A 25,783-nucleotide genomic window follows, 5' to 3' on the forward strand; every position below is an offset into this window, starting at 1 on the left:
TCGGCGGCTCCTCCCGTCCCCTTTCACTCGCTCCAGAAGCATTGGCATCAATCAAAACATCTGCGGAACTTCCAGCAGGGAACAGCGAGTGGAGTTTGGGCTGCTTGCTGCACTGGTTATCGCCTACCTATTGTCGGTTTGTTTGGTTTTATTTTTTCCACCCTGATTATCAACAAAGGGAGAGAAAATCAGCTGTCGGCATGAAAGAACAATTTGTAATTAATTCCCTTCTTGGGTAATTGGGGCACAGCCTGAGTGAGGTTACCTCGGTGTTCCTGAAGTTCAGGTTGGAAGGAACATCTTGCCTCCTCATAGCAGAATCCAGCTTCCCCTTGTAGAGGTAAATTTTATCCCTTCAACAACCGCCTTTCAGGTCGCTTAACGGGCAAATTGTGCATTTCAGACACTCCCCTGCGCCGTTCTGCTGAGCTTTCTACCTCCCGGTGAGGGATTAATTGTACAACAGCCCCTCCCTTGGACTCTGAGCTTTGTGTTCCCTTTCAAAGGTCTGGCCAAGGAGCGAGTCCTTCTCGAGAGGCAGCTGGTGCGTGCGAGGAGGTGCTGAGCGCAGATTGCCATCTCTGCTGCCATATTGACGAGGTCGGGGCTCATCCAGTTTCTTGGGAGTGTTTGGGTCTTTACGGTTGCAACGTAACCGGGTCCTTATACACTAAATATTGCTGTGGGTTTGGCTTCTGAGTCAAAATCCTTGAATTAAGTGCAGATATAGATAGGCTGCGTAGGAAATGCTTAGTGCTCGTATATGTAGCATTAAGGTTTTCATGGCTCTGTGCTCCTCTAGGATGCAAGCGGTGAATTCCAGACATCTGACAACAATTAATTAGTCGTGCTAACTAAAACCCTCTTGGACTGCTCAAAGCCAAGCAGGATGGACCTCAGGCTGCCCATGATCCACAGGAACATGCAAGCACCTCGTCCCTAGAGATGCCACGGACTTGGAGCACGTGAGCGGAGAAGAGGAGAGGCAAGGAAGCAGAAACTGGCTGGGAAGGGCTCAGAGAAGTCAGCGGGTGCTAAAATGCTCCTGCGTCAACTTCCCTGTAAATGCTTTCCCTGAACGAACTATCTCTTAAAATTGCTGATGAGTAAGCGATCGTGTAGAGTTCACCGCAGCTCCTCCTGCGTGCTGGCTGCTATGAGGGACAGGCTTTAGGATAGAGGTGCTATACATCTGGCCATTAGTTCGATTTACCCCTATCACGATGGGTTTTGGACGCTGCCGCTTTTCCTCAAGGAAAGGCGAGCCGAATTATTGCTTTGGCTTGCTTCCCTCCACGCTTCGTACATCTTCTAGCCCTATCCTGTGTTGATTTGTTGGAGAACGTGCAGTTAAGTGCTGCAATTTGAATTTATGCAGCTCAGCGTAAATAAGAGTGGGTCGGTTTTTTTAACCCAGAATGCCCTTATGTCTGCTGTAGCTACTGTGATACCCTCGGCAGTGGCCCTGGCTCGGCGGTGGTAGCAGGTTTAACTTTTATTTTCTGATTGTTCAGCCCAGATTTCAGTTTCTGCTAATGCTCTGGGGTATTTTATCATTTTAGTTAATAATTACAATAACTATAATCACTTGCACTGCTCTATAAATCCTGCCTGATCACCCCTGTGCCCAGCGCAACCTGCTTCTCTCCTCTAAAGTGGTATTTTTGTCGCACCTAAACAAGAAGGATCTGGGGAGGAGATTGCAGGAAGAATCTAGGGAAAGAAATTGCAGGAGGTTTTGAGGTGAGTTTTGGGGTGTTTTGGAGCAGACAGCCCCATCTCCCAGCAGGATTTCCTGCGGATGTGCCCGGCCTTGTACCTCTGCTTCCTTCCGAGGTCTCCCAACGCTGTAGGGAGCATCTCGCAGCGAGGAGTTCCGAGGCGCTTAAGCTTGCTGGGGTGTCTTATCGGTCATCAGCAGTTAAGGATGGCTGGTAGAACTTGTTTCTGTGGCATTACATATAGAAATGTACTGATAATACAGCAGGGCGGCACCCATTTAACTCCTTACTCTGACTGTGAAGTTGCCAACAGCTTCATGTTCATTTATTTTGATTATTTTAGATGAGAAACACACGAACAAGACTTTAAACGGTATTAGATTGAGGACTTCTTTCAAGAATGTATCACCCAGAGCATCGTTTTGCAATCTGAATGTTTCCAGGCTAGAAATCCAGATGTAATCCATAAGTAGTATTTCCCTAAGGTATGGAAATAATGGTAGTAGGATTCTGTAAGTCTCCAATCGACGTGCTGACATGGCCATTTGTTATTAACACAAACCTTAAATCCTCCCGATTTCCTTCTGGAATCAGGAAATCAATTTATCTTGGCTCTAATACCTGGCTCCTCTGCTAATTTCCAGAGTTAGCGGGTAAAGATTTTCTTTAGGCACCACCAATCCATCTTCCACCTCCTACAGAAGCAGTTCAGGCGTTTGTTCAGCCCTTCCATCTAAAATCATTGGGGTTCTCTTCATCAGGCTCTGTATTCCGTGGGATTTATCCGAATTCTGTTAAAAATCCATTATCAGCCTCTGTGCCGTTCTGGCATCCGAGAGGGATGGAATAAACCCCTCTCTGCTCTTGGAGCTTTTATTTCCCCCCCTCAAACTTATCTCGCAACACTTCCGCCCCTGCTCCAACTTCTCCATCACGGCTGCAAACGGAACATCAAATGAAATCACCAAGCGGCAGCAGCGCAAACAAAAGGAGGTTGTTCCTCGCACAACTCAAACTGTGGAATTTCTTGGGTTTTAAATGGATTAAAATTAAAAAAGCAGAAAAAAAAAAATCCCTCAGGGAGCAACAGGCATGGCTGAGCCCCAAAATGGGGATATTTTGGGGGAGCAGCGTTAACGTCCTCACCCTGTTTTCATCTTCCGAAGAAGAAACATTGACCTGATGGTCTTAACTCTACCACTGCTCCCCTCTTCCATGGTGAGCCGTTGCTGTTCCAGGAGTTTTCCTGGTTCTCCCACTGGAAGAGAAGATTTTTCTCCTCCTACCACATCTTTTCTATTTTCTTTCAAGCTCCATTGATCGAACCTTGCTGGAGTTGAAGGATTGCTCTCTCCCTTGCAGTGAGTAGGTTCAATTTATACCAGGCTCAGCCGAGGTGCCACAATCGTTCATCCTTTATGTAATTTATAGCGATTTCTTTCGGAATTTACAATAAAAGCGTGTCCTTCAGCCGTTTGCTCTTCGGTTCAGGCAATAAAGGAATGAAACGGGTCTGGAAAAGGATGTGGAGCTTGACGAAGACCACAGCGTCGTTATGGCCGATTTTGGGGCTCTCCTCACCCGTTTCCCCGCTGCCGCCGGTTGCTTTTAAGCTTCTTTCGTCCGTTTTTGGGCGAAACCTGAAGGGGGAGGAAAAAGCCGCCGTCTCGCTGGGCCGAAGCCTTCATTGCCGCTGCTTTCGGCGGCGGCGTAGATCCCGCGTTGGGGATCCTGCTGCTGCGTGAGGCGGAGGGTTCTGGGAGCGGGAGCGCGGCGTCGTGGGCCGGGGCGGGAGGACGCCATTGCTGTGAGGGGCTGGGGGAGGGCCTCGTGTCGTGGGCGGGGCCTCGGGGGAAGGTCAAGGGTCAGCTTGGGTCCTGAGGGGGCAAAGGTGAGGGGTCAAGGGGCGGGTGAGGGGTCAGGGCCCGCCGGGTGAAGGCCCGCACGGTGGCGAGCCCCGCCGCCCCCATCATGCACCGTGAAGGACAGAGCCCCGCGCCGCCGCCCAATCAGGAGAGGAAATGGCTGTGATTGACAGGAGGGAGCCCCGGCGTCGGCCCACGGAGGAAGGGCCTCCGCCAATAGAATCGGGGGATCGATGCCGGCAGGGGAACGCTGACCAATAGGAGAGGCGGGAGGGTCGCGCCTCTCGACGAGCTCGGCCAATAGCGAGGGCGGGGACGAGCTTCTGAAGCGCGGCCAATGGAGAGCTTCGTGGGCGGGCCAAAGCGGCGGCGGGGTCCAATGGGAGGCGGGAGCGGCGCGCCTGCGCAGCGGGCGCTCGGGCGGGCAGTGCGGCGCCGCTGCTGCTGAGCCGGAGGCGGAGGGGGAGCGATGGAGCAGGGATACGGCGGTAGGTGTGGGGCGGCCCCGGGGCCCGGCCCTTCCCCTCACCCGCGATGGCGGCTCGGTCCTCCCGCCGGCCTCGGCGGCGGTTCCCCCGTTAACGGCGAGGAGGAGAGCGGGAGGTTGGCGGCGGCGGCGGCGGGGGGGGGTTCAGCCGCTGCGGGAAGCCGTTGTTCCCGCCTCCCGTGAGAGGGCGCCGCCGCTGATTGGTTCAGCGCCGCGTCGCTCCGCGCTAGGGCGCCGCCGATTGGTGGAAGGGTGTTATTCAAGGCTGGGGGAGGGGGGGGGGGGGAAGGCCGTTCTCTCCTCCTCACCCCCCCCACCCGCCCCGGGTGTGTGATGGGGGGGGGGCGGAAATGGAGCCGGTCCCATTTCTGAAGACGACACAAAATGGCGGCCGCGCGGCCACGCCCCCCGCCGCGTGCGCGCCGGTTCTCCCCCCCCCCCCTCCGGTTGCGCCCCCCCCCCCCCGTTCCCGGGGAGGCCGCTTAGTTGGGGGGGGGTGTGTGTGTTGTCCCCGGTGGGGGGGGGCAGCAGCATCTCCTCACGCTCACACAAGAGATGGGCTGAGACACCCCCCCCCACCCCTCCACCCCGGGCACCGGTTTCACCCCGGGCGGGGCCAAAAATCCCCCCCCCCCCCCCCCCCCGTTAACCGCGGGAGGAGCAGCAGCGACTCGGTGAGGAGCGGGGGCCCGATCCGGGGAGCTGTCACAACCATAAACCCCGGCGGTGGTTCTTCTCCCTTAGCTGCCCCCCCCCGCCTCAAGCCCTCCAGGTGTGTTTTTGTCCCCCCCCCGCCCTGAGCTGTTTTCCTCCTCCCCGCTATAACGGCAACCGGCAAGAAGGCGTTAAACGAAGCATAAGGCAGCAGGTGAGAGCCCTCCGAAACACCGGCGAGCATCTAAACAGCGGGGAGAGGCTGCTCGCGTCGTTACGCTTCGTTTGCCGGTGTGGGGAAGTGATTTGGGGCGGGGGGGGGGGCAACATGGCCTCCTTCATCAAAGCGCTAACGGCCTCCTTCATCAAAGCGCTAACCAGCGTCGAGTTTGGTAATGTTGGCGCGCTCTCCCAGCTTCTGCTGGTTTTTAACATTTCTTAAAACTACGAAACGAGGCTCGCAGCAGTGGAAAGTGAAAGTAAGTCACCCAAATCGAAGTTTAACAGATGAGTATCGGTCGTTTAAAGTCCCTTGATGAAGTTTATTCGGATGTGAGATGGCGGCACCTGGGTAAATGCTCCCAGACCTGAGGCCGAAGCAGCTTGACAGCCTGGATCCTCTCTCCCTGCGCCCGTTTGGAGCCCTCCGTCCTCTTCCCGCCTTGAATTCATGCTTCGCTTCAATTCTGGTCATGTTCAGGGACGTGAAAGTCCCGCCAGGGTGATTTTTAACTTGCTGTTGAAAACACTTCCTTGGTTTTTGTAATGTTGTTATGACTGCAGCAGGATTTTATAAATAATAGAGCAGCGATGCCATTTCTGCGTGTGTTTTACCAAGTTCCTAATACCCCGCACGTCGCTTTTTCTGCAGAGATCATTCATAATTCATCTGGACATCGTGTTGAGACAGACCTGTTGACAAGTTGCTCTTTCCAGGTTCCCTCTGTCTCCGCTTTCAGCTTGGTGGAGACTTGATGCCCGGCATCTCTTTCATCGTGCTTTTCAATGCTTTTTAAGTGTTTTCTCTGTTCTTTGGGCATAAAAATGAGGTGAGAAACTGTGACAGGATTAAAAACACCTTAAATATATGTTGAATCATCCTTTACAAGTGCTCGTTTCTCTCTACCGACAGCTGAGCAAGTCCTGATAACAACTCGGAAGAGTTTAGGCAGCTAAAAGCTATTCCTGAGAAAGATTTTGTTGGCTTCGTGAAGTTAACAAGTTACTTAAAGCTGGGATCTTCCCTTTGCCTTGCAGAACCGTTAACAGATTAAAACCCCCAAGCGCGTTGCAGCTTTAGAGAAGTTTTGGTGTGGATTTTTACCGTTACACGGTACAAAAATGAATGAGTTCTTGCATATTTGGGGTTTTATAAATAGTCCTCAGGTGTAGTCAGCTCAGCCTATAACCAGCCCCTTTATTTTTAATTCTCTGCGCGTTGAGAATTGTACGGTTCCACGCAGGCGGGTTTTTGAGGACAGCGCCCTTTACAGTCGAGGCTTGCGTAGGAGCATGTCATATATAGGTTTAATTTAAATAGTTCGTGATTCCAGCAGAAGACAAACTTTATTCTCCCCAGATAAAGTCCTTTGTTGAAATCAGCGGGAGAACCTTGGACTTCTGCTCTCAGAAGGAATTGCCTCCTGCACCCCAGCTTTTTTTCTGCGGGTGTTGAAACTTCTCAGTGCTTCACGTAGACTGAACAAAGTAAATCTCTCGACGTTGCTCTGTCGTCTCCAGATTTGCTTTCTGCTTCTACATGTGTGTGGAGAAAAATGGTTCCCAAGCTTTTCCCCCACCTCAGGGAGCGCCGTCTTGGGAATCAGCTGGGAACCAGGACACGCAGCGCACTCAGCTCAGTAAAATTCACTCCTTGGTCCCTTCCGAGCTGTTTTTTTTCCTGCTCTGCCCTTTGTTTTGTGTTTATTTTCCCAAGAGAAGGCGATGATGATTTATTCCGCTGACTTTTTTCCCCCCTGGGGATGTTCACAGACATGCTGCGCTGCTGCAGAACTGACGAATACAACCTCTGCTCGTTGGTACCAAGTTATTAATACCCGGGTTTCTCATCTAGTGGGTTTTTTAGATAATATTTAGTTTCAAAATTAGATGCTGAACTCTTAATTACCACGTTCTTAAGTTGTACTGAAAGCTTGAGGTCTTTGCTTTGAAAGCTTGAGGTCTTTGTGTAACCCAGACTTCTTTGTTCCTTGAAAAAATATGATAATCGTGGTAATACCTGCATGAACATTACATGCCCTACGTCTCAGCAAGCTGGATGCCAACGTATATGCACATAACAAAAGCGGGGAGCTTTATCCTATAGAATCTGGAGGTACAAAGAGGTGGGACTCTCTTTGGCTGAAAAACGCTGCGTTTCGGGCCAAGCAGCCTCTGTTTTCCTCGAGGGTTTTGTGCTGGGGCCAGGCTATTTTTGCTTCCTGAATTAAGGTACCCAAGGTTTTGTCAAAGACGACTTAAAAATCGAAGGAGAGGAGCTCGCTTTTGATCCAATGTCTGCGTGCGGTCGAAAGCGTGAGGGCTGTTGCTATTTTTGGCGTTGCTGGGTGAGAATCCGAGCGACCTGCCCGGAGAAAAGCTTCCCTGCGCTGACTTGGCTTTCTCTTCTCGCTTTTCTCCGGCGATGAGCGTGTCCGGAGGCAGGCGTCGAGCTGGGATGATGCCTGTGACATCCGGGGGCTCGGTGTCACTTGACGTCACTCGAAACGATCACGTGCGCTCAGAAGTTTGTTTGCAAGAGGTGAGTTAACAGGAGGAAGAAGCGTTAAAATTGAGCTGTGGATTTAAAGTCAGGCTTTGGGGTGGCTGCAGTCGATGGGTCGGAGGTTTGGCCTTAATTTCCCTGCTGTGTCGCGACGTGATCCTTCCCACGAGCCCCACCGGCAGCTGGAAAACCGCATCCCGGCACCATCCTGCTCCCGCTGGAAAGCAAAGCTGAACGCCGAATGACTCGACCTAAAAACGCCAACGGTGGGAAAGGAAATTACTCGGTAACAAGGCTCCGATTTGAAAAGGCGTTTACGTGTTGCAGTTCCTGTTTTGCTGGTGCTGCGGTTTCTATAGAAGGGCGAAAATACAGCGGTAACTGTTTCGCCCGCCATTTCTTTAGGTTCTGTGCGCTTAAGGTGATTGCCTGTGGAAAAATAAAGTCGTTAAGAGGGAGAGGTGTCCTTGGTGGGTGTTAGACAGGTTTGTGCGGGGAGCTGGGGGCTGCAAGAGAAAAGATTTTACAGATTGGGGGCTCTCTTGAAAAGTTCATGTTTTGCAAAATTGGGGGTTGTTGCCAAGAAAGAAAAGTTTTTGGAAAATTGGGGGGCTGCCTCCAAAAAATAAAAGCTTTGCAAAATTGGGACAACCCCTCCTGCTCCAGAAAATATAAAAGCTTTGTGAAATTGGGGGCTGCTGGCGAAAATAGAAAAGCTTTGCAAAATCGGCGGCCGCCTCCAAGGAAAAGGAGGTTTTGCAAAATTGGGGGCTGCCTCCAAAAAATAGAAAAGCTTTGCAAAATTGGGGGCCACTGCCAAAAATAGAGAAGACTTGCAAAATTAGGGGCTACCTCCAATAATTTAAAAGCTTTGCGAAATTGGGGTCTGCCTGCAAAAGTAGAAGAGTTTGGCAAAATCGGAGGCCCCCTCCAAAACTATATAAAAGCTTTGCAAAATCAGGCGCTGCCACTAAAAAAAGAAAAGCTTTGCGAAATTGGGGCCGCCTCCAGAAATAGAGAAGTTTGGCAAAATCAGGAGCAACCTCCAAAAAAGACAAGTTTTTGCAGAATTGGGGGCTGTCTCTAAAAAAAGAAATGTTTTGGAAAATAGGGAGTCGATTCCAAAAATAGAGAAGCTTTGCAAAATCGGTGGCCACCTCCAAAAATATAAAAGTTTTGTGAAATTGGTGTCTTAAGGTGCAGAAAAGCAACCTAAACCTTAAAAGAAGGAAGGAAGGAAGTGTGTGTGTGTGATTTTTTGGCTTGTGCGGGCTCTTCCTCAGCCGGGGAGCGTTTGGAGGGAGATGAGGTTGCTAAAGGGAAGGGGAAGTTCAGATCCAGGGCAGGAAGGCAAGGCCAGAACAGAAATGGGGAGAGGTTCGGGGTAATACAGTGGCTATCAAAATAATTTGGATCCGTAGGAAGCCGGGCATCAGTAATTCTGCTTGTGGACCAACTTATTTTTCTGATCAGATAATAAAATTGTTTTCCTGCAGAGAAGTGGTAGCCAAGACTCTGGGAAATGCTTTCAGCAAAACACCCAGCGCATTGCTTTTGATTTCAAGATTTAATTTAGATGCTCTCGAGGTTTCGTTGCAGCACGGAGCTTATTTATCTGATGTCCTTTGAGCGGATGAAGGTGTTAGCTGAGCTCGCTACGGGTCTTTCAGGGGTTGCTGCGATGCCGGGGATGCTGATTCCACCCTGGAAACTTTGGAAAAGGTTTGAAATGGAGAGATGATTTATTTTGACGAGGAAAACAAATCACTGCTGTGAAATAAAAGAGCCGGTGAAGTCGCGGCAGGAGCGCCTGTGCGTCGTGGCCCTTTGCTTCTTCTTCCACCTGGGCAAGTGCTTCACCCCGCTGCTGTTTTCGGAGAGACCAGATCGAAGCCGCCTCATTAGCGCGAATTTTGTAATTAGTGCTGAAAAGTGGAGAGAGCTCAATTTATTTAATTGGCTCATAGAATAGCAGTACTCGCCTCGGTTCATGTATGAGGATATCTGATATTCCCTAGGAAAAAGGACGCTTCTGCTGGCGTAACACAATCGAAATGTCCGTTCTTGATGCTGCTTAAGTTCTTTGGGTGATTCATCCCACAAATTTTCTCCTGTATAAACGTAGCTTTGCGCCGTTGTTAACATCAAGCACCTTTTAAAACTGATTTCTCTTTCAAAACGCGCTGGTTTGGGTTTTTTTTTTTTTTTTAATTCTTGGTGTTTCAAAACATCTCGACCTTTAGACTGCTGAAACAATCTGAAATAAAGCATTAGGCAAGCTTCAGGCATGTTTCCCAAACAATAAAAAGCAGAAGTGCAGCTGTAATTAAAGACTTTATTGTTTTTAGGGTCAACTAAGGGAAGAAACAAACCCTATGGTAACAGCAGAGGTGATCCTTCTAACAACTCCGTTTTTTTTCTTGCAGGTTATGGCACCTGGAATACTGGGGCCACCAACACTCAAGGTGAGTTTTGTGTATATAAAAACAGATCTGGGGAATTGCAGTTTTAGAATATAACTTATTTTTTCATCATTCTAGCCAGAATAGTGTAATATAGAAACAGTTTTTTCAGCCTTTCTTCTCCTCTACCCGTTTTAGTGACTTTCTACTTGTTTTTCTGTAAAAGCTTCCTCCGTGATACACTCCGATTCCCAGCGTCGTATACTGGAGGAACTGGTCACAGCCTTGCATATGATTAATAACGTGCTTTGCTTTATCACCTGGGGTTTATTAGCGCTGCAGAATGAAGTGTATCCTGAGGTATTTGGGAGTTTGGGCACTCTCCGGTCTAAACAACAGCAGGAGCAGCGAGATGCTCCTGAAAGTGATAGTTTTAACAAACATATTTGCTTTTGCCGTGGTTTTACTGCTACTTGAGGGTTTTTATTGAATCGCTTGAGTTGTTCTCAAGTGAAAATACTTGCAAGTGTTTCAAAAAACATAGTAAAAAGTATATATTATCCATTTCATTTTCATAATTAGCTCTTGGAAGTCCCAGCTTCTTTCTTTCCCATTCTGTGCAAAAGGATCCATGGTTTTCACCAGCTGTTAAACTGAATTATATATATTTAGGCTCTGAACTTTTAACTGTGTTGCTTTTAGAGCTGAAACTCTCTTTTCTTTTTGTCCCGTTCAGGTACATACGCGACGAATGCAACGAGTTGGCAAGGTACGTGTTAAAAAACCTCGTTTATCTCCGGGTGTTGGGGTGCCTTCCTCAGTCTCTCGAGCTGGCTGCGGCAAGCGGAGCTGTTTTCCTGCTCATACGCCGTCTCTGCATGGAAGTCGGTGTGAAGTAATGCAGTGATGTACTTTTAAACTGCTCTTCTTCACCAATTCATTTCTTTTATTTTTACCTTGCTCCGTGATTGTGGCAGCTGCTTCTGCTAAGGGAGCAGCTCTGTCCTAATGTCTGGCAGCTGTCTGTTCCTTAAAGCAGAAAAATTAGCTTGTGGATGAGAAAAGTTCATTTCTTTTATGTCTCCGTTTCTTGTTTGATCTGGGACAGCCAGATGTGTACGTTAATAAATTGATTTTACTGAGATCATATCGTTTTTCCCCTCAAAACCCAAGGTTTGCCTATGTAATTCTGGCAGCTTGACGGTACACAAATGCAGTTCTCTGTGCAAGCTGCTGCTTCCTCAATAAAACATGATTTGCTTTCACTAATAACTAATTGCTCTGAGAGGAAAAGTTTAATTGGCCTTGATTTGGATCCTTAAGCCAGTCTTAACACATTCCCAAGCAAAAGCCTGAGATTCTTTTGGAAAATATTATTTCTTTTGTCTTCACAATATAAAATTGAATGCTGCACATCAAGCTGTGGATTCAAACCTCCCAGCTCAAGTCATTGCTGAAAATGAGGGGGTTTTTTGCCTTCCATTATTCCTCCTTTTTATAAAGCTTGGGTGCCCCTGTCAAGGACTCGTGCCCTGTTGTGCTGGGTATTGTGCCGATGCAGAGCAGAAAGGCCGTTCCTGCTCCGGAGACCTTATCATCTAAATACACAAGTCGCAGGCACATGGGGGAACACAAAGACAGAACGAGGCCGTGCTGGTCAGCACAGCCGGCAGCGGCATCATCACACCGGTGGCCTTAATGTCAATTTTATCGCAAGCGTCACAGAAAAGGAGAATTATGAGGGGTTATTACAGCGGTCGCTTTAGAGAGCCCTAGAACTGGTAAACTGAAGGGTTTAGGAGGTCAGAAGCAGCGAGCGGAAGCTTGCTGCGTAGCTCGTGGCACATGTCTCTGCCGGAGCGACACCGGATTCGAGCCGGGGCCGCAGAGCTGCGATAAGGATTGTCGGGAGCACGTGCGCATCCCTCGGTCCCCATCTCGGGATAGCACAGAGCATCCGGCAACTTCACGGGCGCGGCTGCAGCACGTTGGGTTTTCCACAGCGCCGTGGTATCTTGCTGTGAGGTGCTCTTTGAATACAACTGGCAGCTTTGGTTTTCTGATTAATTTATTTAGTTGTGGTCCTTTTTTGATGGATATACGGTGATGTGCTCGGCAGCGCATCTGCCTTGAGTTGTCATTTTGTGGGACCGTGCGACATGGATGGCTCAGGGTCTTGTTCTGAAATTGCAAATACAACCAGCAGTGCTCCGTTTCTGCAGTTAAAATCACCCAAAGGAGGAAGGTCCCTATGCTTTTAGGGTTGAGCAACAAGAATATTTCTCACTTTGAGAAACCAGATTTCCTTGAAAGGAGGTAAAACCCATCTGCAGCCTTGCCCGGTAGGATCCGTTCACATCTAAACTCTTCCTCCAGGTTCCCATGTCTTTATAATATTGTATTAATATCAGTTTTATTTTCCCTTCCTGCCAGGCTATGAAGGCTACGACTATTACAACACCCAAACCACTGCCGCTAATACAGCGGCCACGTACAACTACGCCGCAGCCGCTGCCACCTCCAGCAGCTGGGAAACACCCAAAACTTCAGATATGAGCATGAACGCCGACGTCAACGCCGCCATGCCCGTCGCCTCGTACGGTGCTGAGACTTCAGCGAACGAGAATTCGGATTCCATCATAGCCAAAATCAACCAGCGTTTGGATATGCTGTCGAAGGAGGGCAGCGGCGGAACAGGGGAAGGGATGGAAGACCAGGAGAGGTGACTGTTGCACTTCTTATTTATTTTTAATAGCAAAAAAATAACGGCTTTTAATCACCGTAACTTCAGATGAAGCTGTTCTGATTGCATAGGCATGATCCAGCATTTGCTCCTTGGAAAATAAACTTAACGGCTTATTTTTTACCTGCCCCGATACATGTGTGCGCTCATGCATGTACATATTTTTTATATATATATCTCTATCTCTCAAACATATCAAACTTGATGCACATGTCCACCATTAAAGGCAGCTTCCATTGGCGATTCAATTCCTAGATTTTGCAGAAGGTATTTTATTTCTGGTTTTTAGGTTTCTTAAAGTATTTTTTACCTCTGCGTCCCTTTTTCCTCGTGGCTGCCCAGTAATTATTTTTGTTTCTCCCTTCGGGTTAAATTATGCCAGTCTGGAGAATTGTTTCATATTGGTGCGTGTTTTGCTGCTGAAATAATAATACACATCCTGGCGAGAGTTACTGAATAAATGAAGTTTTGCCTTTTTTTTGCCATTTGATGCTTGCTGCTGCGGTCAGACAAGATGCTGAGGGGTTTATCTGCATTAATTCACACCCGGAGGCACAGCTAAGAGACAATGCGAAGCAGCTTTTACCTGGGGAAGCTTTTGGTGTCTGCTTTTCTGCTGGCAAAACATAATTCAGAGTGGTTTAGTGCTATAAAGTTAGTAAGGTTATGATATCTCTGAAGGATTTCTGTTCAGATACTCTGCAGAAAATCACGGGTCTTTGATACTTAAATTATTTTCCCTGAGAATAAGGAAAAGGTGATGTGGGATACAGCAAGTGATCGCTATGCAGGGTTTAAAAAGATTTTTATTCTGTTTTTCTGGCCAAAAACATTTGGATGCCAACGCCTGTATGATGTGTGGAAACGTTATTCTAGCTGCTGACTGTTGTCTCCTCCTCCGCAGCTCTTTCAGATTTGAGTCTTTTGAATCGTACGACTCGAGGTCTTCAATGAACGACCGTGACATGTACCGATCCGGCTACGATTATGGAGAAGTCGGAACCGATCGGAATGATTCCTTCGGGAGCCAGTTCGACAACCGTAGGGATCAATCTCGCAACCGAGGAAACAACTACGGCCTCATCCGAGGACGGGGTCAAAACCGCGTTCAAAATCGAGGGCGTCTAAATGCTTTCAACCGCACCGACCACTTCATGCCCTCCTCCAGCTCCGAGCGCCTCTCGGCTCGTTGGAATGAGTTGAACTACATGGGTGGGCGTGGGATGGGGGGTGCCGGATCCAACAGGCTCCCTTCCCTCTTTTCCCAAGCCCTCGTTCCTGATTACGGCGACTACGGAGACTATGGAGATTACGGCGACTACGGCGACTATGGGGATTACGGTGATTATGGCGACTACGGAGATTACGGTGACTACGGAGACTATGACTATGGCATGATGGGGATGTCGGGCATGGGAATGGGACGGTATGGGAATATGCCGTACGGAATGGGGAGGCAACGAAACAGAGACAGGATGGGTACAGTGCCCTGGCACATGAATGCGCTCATGGTAAGTCGTCACTGTCGTTTTTTTTCTTGTCAAGATTGCTTTTTCCTTGCCTCGGTGGGTAGGCTTCACTGTTCGGCTGTAGAGCGGAGTCCTTTGGAGAAGCGCGAGTCTTAATTCACGTTGCTTCCTCCACAGAATAATTTAAATCTTCCTGGATAGAGCGGAATGTCACCAAGCTTGTACATACCCATTTGCCTGTAAAATAGAGCTTCTGAATGCTTACCCCATCCCAAATCCGCACTCTAGGAATGCTAACCCAGCTATAAAATCCTTTTATAGCCAAAAATAAGTCGGCAGGGTCATAAGAATTTAAACTTTTTTAGGAGATGTAGCAGATGGGTGGAATGGTTTGATTTTTAAGCTTTTTTGGTGCCTCGAGTTGATTGACGATGACTGATTTCTTCCCACTTCAGCCCAAGAGAAGAGGTTTCCGAAACCGTTCAGGAGGGCGATCGGATGGCGAGGGAGGAGGACGCAAACGAAAACAGTCACAAAGCGGAGATGAGCCGGACAGCAAACAGGCAAAGACCGACAGCGAAGGAGACGACACCGAGAACGGTATGAGCTGTCTTCACCCACTAATGTCGGCCATTTCCCCCCGTTTTTAAGTGTTTTATCTTTCAGCTGACTGACGGTCGTTACATTTCAAAGCTATTGTATTATATTTTTAAGTCGTTAGCAGTGTTGTTGTACTTCTGCAAGTGCACAGGCTTTATGATCTTTGTATTTTGTGGCCTGGGGCAAAATTTAATGCCCAAGTTGAGCGTTGTGTGAAAGTAAGGACCGAGTTTGCAGCAGAGACTGGCGGGTAAGGAGAAACCAGTGAGCTATTTGTGATCTTCACTGGAGCTTTGAGCCGTTATGGCAGAAGTTGGTGATTCATTAGGGGCCCCTTGGAGTGTTAAGTGGGAGAAAAGACCCCCCCCCAACACCAGCTAAATTATTTCTCTTGTGTGCAGCAGATGAGGCCGAAGGAGAGGAAAAATCAGGAGATGAAGCTGACAAAGGTGTAAGTAACCTTGGGTTTTTTATCAGTCTTTGTGGCAAACGTGGGAACATTTAAGCTCTCGAGCAATTTTCTCTGCTCTTTTGACCACGCTGAGGGTCAGAATATTTAAAATCACCCAGAAATGGCATTTTGAGCCCATATATTGTGCAAGTATTTGCTCCTTGTAATTTCCCCACGCCCTTCAGCAGGGGTTACTGGCAGATTTGCTTGCACCGAGGTGCCCGAAAAGCACTTGTAGTGGAAAGGTTAGGATCCTGTGCCTGTACCTCTGCTTTTGGCAAGGCTCATTAGGGCTAAATTCCAATTAGTGGTTGGTTTCTTTCCTCATTGGTTGGTTTGCCGGGTTGGATGGGGGTCATTGCCATTTGTCTCGCTTGTGACTGCGTGTAACCCTCAGTACGGCGTTCCTCGGAGCGGCAACTCGGCTGCCAAGTATTTAAATTTTGATAGCGAGAAGCGATACTTAGCAGTGCCATATAACCTGATCTATAGAAAACAACTATTTTGTAAACATTTATAAAAATGGACGTTTAATCCCCAAATGACGCGACCCTTGGCCTGCTCCGTGGTCTGGCTTGGTGGACTGTGAAACCTCCAAATCGCGGTAAATAACACCAGCGTCTTTTTGTGTTTCTCTTTTCCAGGAGAACGGGAATTGGGGCGATATGGCAGACGAAGGTAGGGTGTTACCCCCCCTCACACAGTCCTCCCGGATTACTCCTACTCCGAATCCATCTGCTTCACCTCGGGGTGCTACCAAGAGCTTGGATTTTTTTCGGTCAGAAGCTGATGCAGCTCCTGCTGCGACCTGTTAACCAGTCCAAGGCTCCGGCGCTGCCCGTCATGGCACAGAAGTGCTGTGTTGGTTAGCAGGGGAGTGCCAGAACGGTTTTGTTTTTTCCGGGCTTCTCAGCACGGACGGTTGCCATCTGTAGGAATGGATATTGGCCACAATGTTAGTTTATTTTCCTGCCCTGCTTGGAGGACAGTGGTGAGGACGTGTGCGTCTCGCAACAGGGCAGAGGAAAAATACCATAAACTAAATAATTTTCAGTGGAGGCTTCAGGCACTGGGCTAAACCCTGTTTTGTTTTGATTTTTTTCCAAATAGATGGGAATATATCGAGGTATGTTAGAACACTGATTTAAAAAGCGTACGGTCTAAAGTAGCCGGAACCACTTCAGCTGGTTTTGGATTGTAATTTTTGGTAAAGACGCATCAACCCCAAGCACAATTTGCCTTCTGCATTAGAGTGACTTGGGGAAAACCACGTGTAGGACTCTTGTTGCCACTTTTAGGTTGTTTCCAGGATTGAAACTGAGGTGTAGCTGGGCGTTAAAATTCTTGTTTAAGCCTCCCTCTGATGCCGGGGTCCGGTCTCTGGGCTTCTTTACGTGAAAACGTTGCAGGTGAATTATTATCCGAGTCCTGTGAGGCTGATAGACCTCTGACTTGGAGCTTTCTGCCCCAAAACACAAGGTCAGCTGAATCTTTAGTTCTTTTTTGCTTTCTCAATAATTACCAAGGAATGATTGGGAAGGCGACATGAGGAATATATCCAAAACTGTCCCAAGGAAGCAGCACTGCTACTCGAGCACTGCTAGCATCTCTGCTGGTTTTTATTGCTTAACTTTCTGGAGCAGCGTTTTCAGCCTTGTGAAAAATAGGGGAAAAAAAATGAGAATTTGGGGAGAAAGTAGCGGCTTCTCCCAAGGAATGGAGATAGAGAGGTGTCTTTGCAGCATCCTAAAAGTCAGGACTCTTTCCACTAATGGCGTGTCCTGTCGCTGCCTATGAAGACTTGAGTTGCTGTGGAAGGTTCAGGGAGCTGGAGGAGAGGAGGGTTTGGGTTTTACAATAACTCCCGGAGACCTTGGAAAGAGCCTGCTGCTTCCCTGCGGTCGGAAGCCGGCTTGGGAGGGGGAGAGCTTCCAGAGACCAAAAGACATCTTGACTTCCCAAAGCTGAGAGTGAAAGGGAAACTAAGGGACTTGGGCCCCAAAATACCTCAGCCAGCAAAGTGGGTGATTGTGAGCACAGTAATTCTGATTGATTTTTCCCCGCCTTAGCATCTGGAGATGGCTGTGAAGATGATGACGAGGAAGTGAAAAAGAAGAGGGAGAAGCAGCGGAGAAGAGATCGGATGCGTGATCGTGCTATGGACAGGTAGGGAAAGTGATCAGCCGGTCCGTTCCCAGCACTTCTGTGAATAATATTGACGAAGGATAATTCCTCTGCACGAATGTGGGAGAAATCTGCCGGGGGATCGTGTGTTGGGGCTCTGCATTCTGATGTCAGCAAGTTTTTTTTTCCCTTTTTGTGCGTTTTACGACTGTTTTAAGATAAGGAGACTATTGTGGTGTTCAATACGTACATCAGTGTGTAGAGTTACAAATTCAAAAGGGTGTTTTAGGTGGCTATATATGCATCCTTGCTATTAAAACAATAAGTCATCTCAAGACGGACTGACCAGCAAAGGCGGCACCAGCATTTCTGTTATTTCGGGGCTTTCCTGCATGGGGGAGAGGATCTTCATATCAAAGAGTGCTGATTCACCTCCTGCCCTATGAATTTCTCTAGTTACTTTGAAACTCGTGCAGGGTTTTAGCAACCGCTCCCGTAGCATTTAGTTTTGTGAAGAAGTAGGGGCTGTTTAATCCGCGCAGGTTCTACAGCGATTATAAAAGTCCAAGACAAAATTGTGCGGGGTGGCACTTGGAAAAAAACGTGAGAGGTAGCAAACTACAACAGGAGCTGTAACGGTCGTAATTTTCTTGATGTTCTCGTTAAGTTGAGCTCGTTCCTCATTAGCGGTACGATTGCTGTGTTTAGAATCCAGTTTGCCTGTTCCGTCTGCAAGTTCCGCAGTTTTGAGGAAGAGGAGATCCAGAAACACCTCCAGAGCAAGTTTCACAAAGAGACCTTGCGATACATCGGTACCAAACTCCCGGATAAAACGGTCGAGTTTCTGCAGGTAGGTGGGTTGCCCGGCGTTAGCTCTACCATTCCTTGCATCCGTGCTGGGATTTCCAGGCTGAATTTGGGATTTCCAGGCTTACACGGAGAGTGGAAGGGGCTACAGATTCATCCACACACGGCACCCTGCTTGGTTAACTCGCGTCACCACTTGTTAACGCATCACCCAATGACATCAGTTCGCGTGATGCGGTTTCTCATGGGTTTTTGTGTTGGGAGGGAAAGTTAATTGTCTGTATTTGAATAAGAACGCCAGAAATTAACATTCCAGAGATGGTCTTCACCGTCTACACGTCTAAAGCTGAGGAAGGCAAGATAAAGACTGGGGTGTTTTATTTTCTGCATGACCACTGTTTGCATTTTGGGGGCATTTTTCAAGGATTTGGGGTCTCCCACAAGGAATCTGATGGTGACATGGGAGCAGGCTTCTGTCTGGCTCTGATTTGGATCTTTCCGTCTCTTTCTCTGGTAGAAATGACAGGGGATGGGGAGGTGAAAACGCCTGCCTTGTCTAGTTAATTCACCAACCGCCGTTTTCCCTGTGGGTTTTCTCTGGAGAGCTCATTTCCCCTTTGAGCCGCTCGATCGTTTCGGTGCGTTGCGTGGAGGACAGCGAGTTTTGTCCTCTTCCCTTCTAGGAGTACATCGTTAACAGGAATAAGAAAATCGAGAAGCGGCGCCAGGAGCTGACCGAGAAAGAGGGCACAAAACAGAAGCCGGATCCTTTTAAGGGTAAGTGTCTGTTCTGCGTCCAGAGACCAAGTGAGACTAAGAAAACAAATAAATACTGCTCCCACAGAGATACAGCAGCACAAACGTGAAGGATTTGGGTAACTCAGCCTCAGGTTCTGGGTATTTTTTTGCCAGCTTTGTGAAATAAATCGTCATGGTGGGGAAGGGGGAGTGCCCATCCTCGCTGCAGTTTCTCGAGCAGCAGATCCACGGGCTCATGCAATGTCAGAGATACTAAAATGAGGTAAATGGGGAAAAAAACCCAGGAATTGTTGATTTTTGTGGCTGTTCGGTTAATGCAGCTGGATCCTCTGTTCGATTTTAATGTTAAGAGAAAGGGGCGAAGTTGATCTGTTGTGGCAAAAGCGTGACTGGGGAAAAATCTGCTTAGCATCGTCAGCGTGCGTGTCCCTGATACAGTCTGCAATGCTCGTCCGCATCTGTACTGGGAGTGATGAGTGGAGTTTAGTTAAGCCGCACGTCAGCTATAACATCTGGCAGGCAGAAAACCTGAGCTTAAGTAGGGAGGAGGAACGAACCCAGAGCTGGGGGAAGCGCGAGTTGTCCCTTCCACCTTTATTTAAATAGATTTTTGGCGAGGCAAGCTGGTTTTGGCTAGGACTGAGGAAAATAGTAAGTCGATGGCTCTGTACCTCAGGCTGTTATCCCCGTCTCTCTTCCTCCTACGCCTGGGTACTGTGTCGGTACGATCTGTTTCGGAGCAGAATAACTCCTCCCCGTCTTAGAGCAATGTATGTGATTTTTTTTTTTTTTTTTGTCTCTGAAAGCAGCAACTGGAAGGAATATGCTGAATTAGTGCGTTGGCCGTGATGTGGGGTCGTTAGAGGGGGTGGAAAGGCAACGTTAACCAGCCGAACATCTCATTTGTTTGGGATTTTGGCTGACGTCTCGTCGCCTCTGTAGGTATTGGCCAGGAACACTTCTTCAAGAAGATCGAGGCGGCTCACTGCATGGCATGCGACATGTTAATTCCTGCCCAGAACCACCTTCTCCAGAGGCACCTGCGATCTGCCGATCACAACAGAAACCGCAGGGTAAGCAGCCCTGCTCGCTTCCGAACTGGAACGTTTCATCTCTGCCGGGGCGAGGGGACGTCGGTCCGGGCGCTCGAGGTTTATTTGTGGCTTCTAAAAACCTCCTGGTACGGTCTCTGATCGCACCGTGAGATGAAGCCACTGACCGGGGAATTATAAAGGGTTTTGGGATGCTTGTGGATGGGCTGTGCAAGGTTTTTTCTTCTGTTGGGAAACATGAGTGGATGAGAAATGGGGAGGTGAACAGAAAAAGTGATCTCAAAAGGGAGATCTGGCTTTTTCTTCTGCGCTGGGGGTTTAGCAGCGTACATTGTCTAGCCATACTGTGCAGACGTGCAGGCTAAACACCTCCTCTTTCTAGATTTGCAGTGCTTGCTAAAAATTAAAGTTAAAAACTGCCTTTGAGGGCGCTTGGGGAATTCATAAATGAGATGTAATCGATGTCTCATTTGGCACGGGCCAGAGGGGGGCTTTGGACATGGCGGATGAAGACGGGGTGAGCTGCGGTCAGTGTCGCGCATCCCTCAGGGTGGTCTTCGTCTCCTCTGAGTGTTGGACGTGAACGTCGCTGTCCTGGACTTGATCTCGGGATATTTGGGGGATGTTCCAGCTGCTGGTGCTGAAACGCATTTTTCTCCAGGGCTCATGTTAGCGGAAGAGAGGCGGGCGCTCCCTTGCGTCTGCTTTTTTTGTGATGTTTTCTGGGATTTGCGATCAGGCTTCCCACGCCCTGCAGAGGAGGAGGGAATACAAACTCTTGAGCCGAGCTCCTCGTTGGAACTCTTCCCCTTTTGAAGTGACCCCGATGTTCGGTTCCTTTGCAGATGGCTGCAGAGCAATTCAAAAAGACCAGCTTACACGTCGCCAAGAGCGTCCTGAATAACAAACACATCGTAAAGATGCTGGAAAAATACCTCAAGGTGAGTGAACGAGAGAGTCGGCAACTCGTGCCGAGTTCCCGGAGCAGCGCGGAGCCACGTCTCGCTGTGTGCTGCGTGTCGGTGACGGGACGCCTTTCTGCGTACGATGGGGAGAAGCGTAGGTTCCACTCTGTTGCCTTTTTATCTCTAAATCTTGGGTCTAGTTTCTTTTCTCTGTAGGCGGTTTACCACTTCTCGTGGTTTGTTTTTGGGTTTTTTGTTGTTTTTTTTTTTTTTTTTTTTTTACTTACTGTCATTCCCAGGCGCGCGTAGATCAATTTACGAAACCGTCCAAAACGGAAACGTAATTAAAGAAACCAAAAATAGCAAAAAGGAACTCCAGTTCCCCAAAGCCACCCCTCGAGCTGTGGCCTTGGGGGGGGACACCAGGTTTCCCCCAGCGCAGGGAAGCGAGCGTGTGGGTCGGGAAGCTGCTGCTTGAGTCCAGTTGGGATTGAATCACGACGTGGACGGCTCCTGGCCCACCCGCTCGCCCTGCACCGGCGGGGGGGAGTTTTTACGCCGTCTAAAAGAGCCGGCCTCTGCGGCGCTCCCGACCAAATGATGGAGCACCCCGAGGCGGGGAGGTGCATCCGATTCCCGGGAGTTGAAACACCCTCGTTAGCTTCCCCCCTCCTACCCCCCACCCCAGCTTTTTTCCTCCTCTTCCCTTGGGAAGTGGCAGAGAACGCCCCAGCCGATCTTCAGAGCCGAGACGGAGCACGAGGAGAGGTCAGGGTAGGGTTCGTTTAAACCCAAACCAGCGTTCGGAATTACAGAAAGAAGTCCGGAAGGCAAGCGCAGTCTTCAGAGCATGGGGGGGAATCCGCTCCATGCGGGAACGCCGCCGAGCGAGCCAGCCGGGCGGTTCTGTCCGGCCTAAAAGTGCCTCGCGGTTATCCGCGGGTCCGGAGGCGGCGTGGGTTTTAACGGGCGATGTCCGCATCCGAAAAAAAGAGAGAGATTGAGAGAGGAAAGGTCGCAACCTCCTCCGCCAGGCGAAGATGAAAAAAGAAGCGCTTTTGGCTACTTGCTTGTTTCCTGGGAAATCCGGGAACAGCCCAGGATCCGGCAGGAGAGAGCCCCTTGTTTGCAAACCTGGCAGACAAGGGCAGGCAGATGCCCACACACACACCCCCCCACCACCAGCACGGGGGAGCAGATGTTTCCCCTGTCCCACCGGCGTCATGGTTTTTATTTTTTGGTCTAAACCCGGACTGAGCTAGCTCTTGTCATGCCCAGTCTCTGCTAAAATCTAGACCTCCCTCCCCCCCAAAAATAAAAAAATAAATAAAAACTGCGACTCCACCCTCTGGGTCCAGTGAAAAGAGACTTTGAGCTGAGAGTTTGTCGGCGTAGGATGGCCGTCTCTCGCCTTAAACCGGCCTCTCATACACGTTGAACAGGAGGGTGAGATAAAAACCCTGCGGTACCCCACAGGAGAAAGAGAGCGAGCGAGCCCTCGGGGCAGACGAGGTGCAAACCTCTGGGAATCTCTCAGAGAAATTAAAAAAAAAAAAAAAAATAAAAAAAACATAAAAATAAAATCCCCAAAAGACCGGAACCACTCAAGTGCAACTCCGTCTACCCCTGCCAGGGTCCGCAGGCACGTCCACATCTCCTCATGATCAACGGTATCAAAGGCTGCCGGCAGATCTAAATGAATCAGCACGGGCACCTGACCTTTGTCCATCGGCAGGAGGAGATCTTCGGATCCATCCCAGCACGGTCTCCGTATCATTCCCAGGTGCAAAACCAGACTGAAAAGGGGTGGAGGAAAATCTGAGGATTCCAGGTAATGCCAAGAGCCGCCTCGCCATAAACGTTCTCGGCAAACCTTCCCCCATGAAAGGAAGGCCGGAGACGCAGGGCGATTAATTAATCAAGACTTGGCCGCATCAAGAGATGATTTCTTGACCATCGGCCTAACGATTCCTCCTCGGAGGGATGGCGGGACGCCTCGCCCTTCCCAAGGGAAACCGTGACAGTCTCCACCACGAGTGGACTTCACATCCCCCGGTAGATTTTTCCCGGCGATAACGGACGTTGGGGTCCAGATCGCGAGGTAGAGCCCGATATATTTTTTTTTTTTTAATATCTTCTCCCTCCACGACCTCCGGAGGTTGTGATCCTCAGCCAGAGAAGATGAACGTTGAGGTTTCTCCTCCACCTGCATGGATCTTCTCGCATGGAGGCAGCCGACCTGGGCTGAATCTCTGATCGAGGCAGATATTAACCTCGCGGGGGGGGGGGGGGGGCGCGGAAAAAGGAGGAAGGGTCCGGAGAGTTCGGTTTTGGTTTTCTTTTTTCCCCCCGTCCCATCCCGCTTTCCAGAACCTCTTCCCCGCCGCCGCCGTCGATCAGATTTCAGGCGAAGTTTCTGCCAGTCGTCGGCATGCCGCCCGCCCTCCTTCCCTTCCCCCTTTTCGCCGTGGTGACCTGCGAGGGGTTGGGGCGGCTCGGGGTGGTGGCCCGGAAAAAAGGGAATTTTAGAAACTCGGATTGCAGCACGGGGTGTGTGTGGGGCATCTCCTCTCTGGCAAGGTGGAGGTTGTAGGGCAGCGACACCCCTTCTTGGACCCTACGAGCGCTCACCCCGCACCCCCAAACTCTGGAAACGCAAGCAGAGCCCCCCCCTCGCTCCCCAAAACCGAGGGGGGGAGCGGTGCTAGGATCCGCTGTCGGCCTGAATAAAGGTAACGAGGTCAAAAAAACAAACTTAAGAAAAAAAAACCCCACACAAAAATCCCCCCCCAAAACCCAAAATCACCCCCCAAAAAACCCACCCCTCCCCAAAATCTGGAGGGTCTTGGTGTCCCCAAGAGACCCCTCACGGTAGGACGTAGCCTGGGTGAGAGCGCGGGCTGCGAGGTCATGACCGCATCGTCTCCCGAAAAAAAAACCAAAAGAAACCAAAATAAAGGTGAGGTGAAAACCTGGAAGCGTCGCCGCTCTTCCCGGCGAGGGAAGGGGAATCCGGCCGTTGGCGGTTGGAAACCAGGAACGGAGAGTTGTTAGGAATTCCTTTTGGATTTTAAAGCGTCTTGGTTAAACCCAAATTCCTCCTGGGTGAGGAGCGGAGCCGATAAACCCCAGCAACACCGGCACCGTTCTCCCGCACCGGAGCTTTTAGGTTTTGGTTTTTTTTTTTTAACTGATTCTTTCCACTCCTTCTAGGCGTGGGATTTTTTTTTTTCTCCTGGGGTTCTTCTCTTGCTGCAAATCCTTCGGGATTTTCCACGACGGATTATTATTATTATTTTCTTTTTTCCACCGTATTAAGAATCATCCGTCGCTGAGCTGCTTTTTTTCGCTTGCCAAAAAAAACCCCACCACCTCTCCCGCGTTTTCACGGTGGAGATTCCCTTTGCCTCGTTGCTGCTTGATGACTCTTTGTCTCTTTCCCGTCTCTTTTTTTCCGTAGGGAGAAGATCCCTTTACGGATGAAATCGGGGATCAGGACGTGGATGAAGCTTTGGAAGGCGGAGACGGCGCCGGGGAAGGAGCGACCGAAACCGCCGCAGTCGAGGTTGCCCAGGAAGGAGGAGGAGGAGGAGGAATCGGGGAAGTTACGGAAGCGGCAGAACCTTCCGAAGAGTTTTCCAAACCTGAGGAATTCCTTAAAAATCTAGGGGAGCAAGATCAGCCCCCCAAACCACTGCTGATGCCCCCGTTCCTGCAAGACGACGAGCTGGAAGCGGAGGAGATGACATCAGAGGTGACGTCAGAGGTGACGTCGGAAGCGACGGCCGCGGCGACTTCGGAAGCGGCGCCGCCGCCTTCGGAAGCAGCGGAAGAGGTGCCCGCGGTTCCCGAAAATCCCCAAGAATCGGTGGTTTCCCCCCAAAATGAAACTGAGGGTTGGGCAGGCAAAGAGGAGGAAGAGGAGGAAAACGGGAGCGAGGCGGCGGCTGCGGCCGGCTGCAGCGAGGAAGAGGAGGAGGAGGAGGAGGAGGAAGAGGCTCCACCAGCGGCTTCGGAGCCGCAACCGGAATAACTGTGAATATTTGCGTGAAGGTGATGGTATAATCCGTGATTTTTTTTTTTTTTGTTTGATTTCTTGTTCTTTTTCAGCGCAGCGCCCGAAGTTGTCCAATTTTGATTTTAATTAAGGGGAGGGAACCCGGCTGCGTCGTTAAGGAGCAGCTGCAGCGCTTCATTCATCTCGTTAAGATTAATTTCGCTTCGTTTCTGCAAATTCCTTTTTTGTTTTAGGACGAAGAGCGCAGGAAGCCGTACCTTCCCTGAGAAACCCTCCGGCTGCGGCTCCGCTTGGGGTTTTTTTTGTTTTGTTTGGGGTTTTTTGTTTTTTGTTTTTTTTTGGCGGGGGGTGGGGGGTGGAATTTTAGAAAGAAAAAGGTGAAAAAAAGGAAAAAAAAAAAACAAACCAACACAACCCCCCAAAAAAAGCTGAGGTTTGGAAAAATAATAAAAGCATCGATTCGATCCCAGCGGCTCGTTGGGTTTTAAGCGCAGCGCTAACGCCGGCGGGCTGGAGCCGTCGTCCTTCCCTCCTCCCTCATCCTCCCGAACGCCTAAAATACTCCGGTAGGGAATTTTTATTTGATTATTTCCCCAAAAAGGTGGAATTTTTCCTCTTGGGAAACGCATTTGTTTTCATCTCCCTCCGTTACGGCCGGAGAATTTGGGTTGGTCATTAGTTTACGAAGCAGCACCTCAATTAGCTCTAGAAACGGGGCAGTCGGTTGCGCGGGGATTCACTCTGAGCGAAGAAAATTGTTAGCTTTCCCCTAAAAAAAACCCTTTTTCTGGCAGAATTTACAGGTTGTGGCCGCACCCTCTGACTCCAAACCTCTTTCCTAAAGGATTCACCAAACCAAAACCAAAAATAAAAAAGAAAGAAAAGTCACGATTGGGTGAGGTGAGGCTGCCCGCGGAGTAAATCCTTTTGGGTTTTTTACCCCAAAACCCCTTATTTGCCCCCGAAAAAAGGTTGTTTTTTGCCAAAAAAACCCTTTTTTG

The 25,783-nt window shown here is 49.4% G+C and overlaps 1 protein-coding gene across 4 annotated transcripts; it reads left to right on the forward strand.

The window, feature by feature from the left end:
* Positions 1-3,953: 3,953 nt before the first annotated feature.
* On the forward strand, positions 3,954-25,187 carry AKAP8 (A-kinase anchoring protein 8). 4 transcript variants are annotated; one of them, XM_052799196.1, is made up of 14 exons: positions 3,954-4,074; positions 9,879-9,917; positions 10,591-10,623; positions 12,288-12,576; positions 13,502-14,108; positions 14,522-14,666; positions 15,068-15,115; positions 17,187-17,283; positions 17,950-18,091; positions 18,732-18,825; positions 19,750-19,880; positions 20,705-20,800; positions 24,225-24,817; positions 25,016-25,187. In XM_052799196.1, the coding sequence occupies exons 1-13, from the start codon at positions 4,056-4,058 to the stop codon at positions 24,795-24,797; spliced, it is 2,313 nt and encodes a 770-aa protein (XP_052655156.1). In that variant the 5' UTR covers positions 3,954-4,055; the 3' UTR covers positions 24,798-24,817; positions 25,016-25,187. The 4 variants fall into 4 exon arrangements, with proteins under 4 accessions (XP_052655156.1, XP_052655155.1, XP_052655157.1 ...); XM_052799195.1 differs by having other exon boundaries at positions 24,225-25,187; XM_052799197.1 differs by having other exon boundaries at positions 3,961-4,074; positions 15,071-15,115; positions 24,225-25,187.
* Positions 25,188-25,783: the final 596 nt, after the last annotated feature.

This window comes from Harpia harpyja, chromosome 10 (genome assembly GCF_026419915.1).
Source record: "Harpia harpyja isolate bHarHar1 chromosome 10, bHarHar1 primary haplotype, whole genome shotgun sequence".
Classification (NCBI taxonomy): domain Eukaryota; kingdom Metazoa; phylum Chordata; class Aves; order Accipitriformes; family Accipitridae; genus Harpia; species Harpia harpyja.

Excerpts from the sequence above, each read along its gene's own strand:
- AKAP8 (XM_052799195.1), top strand. Across the intron at positions 9,918-10,590 it reads TGGGGCCACCAACACTCAAG|GTACATACGCGACGAATGCA; the intron begins GTGAGTTTTGTG and ends TGTCCCGTTCAG. Across the intron at positions 17,284-17,949 it reads CGTGATCGTGCTATGGACAG|AATCCAGTTTGCCTGTTCCG; the intron begins GTAGGGAAAGTG and ends TGCTGTGTTTAG.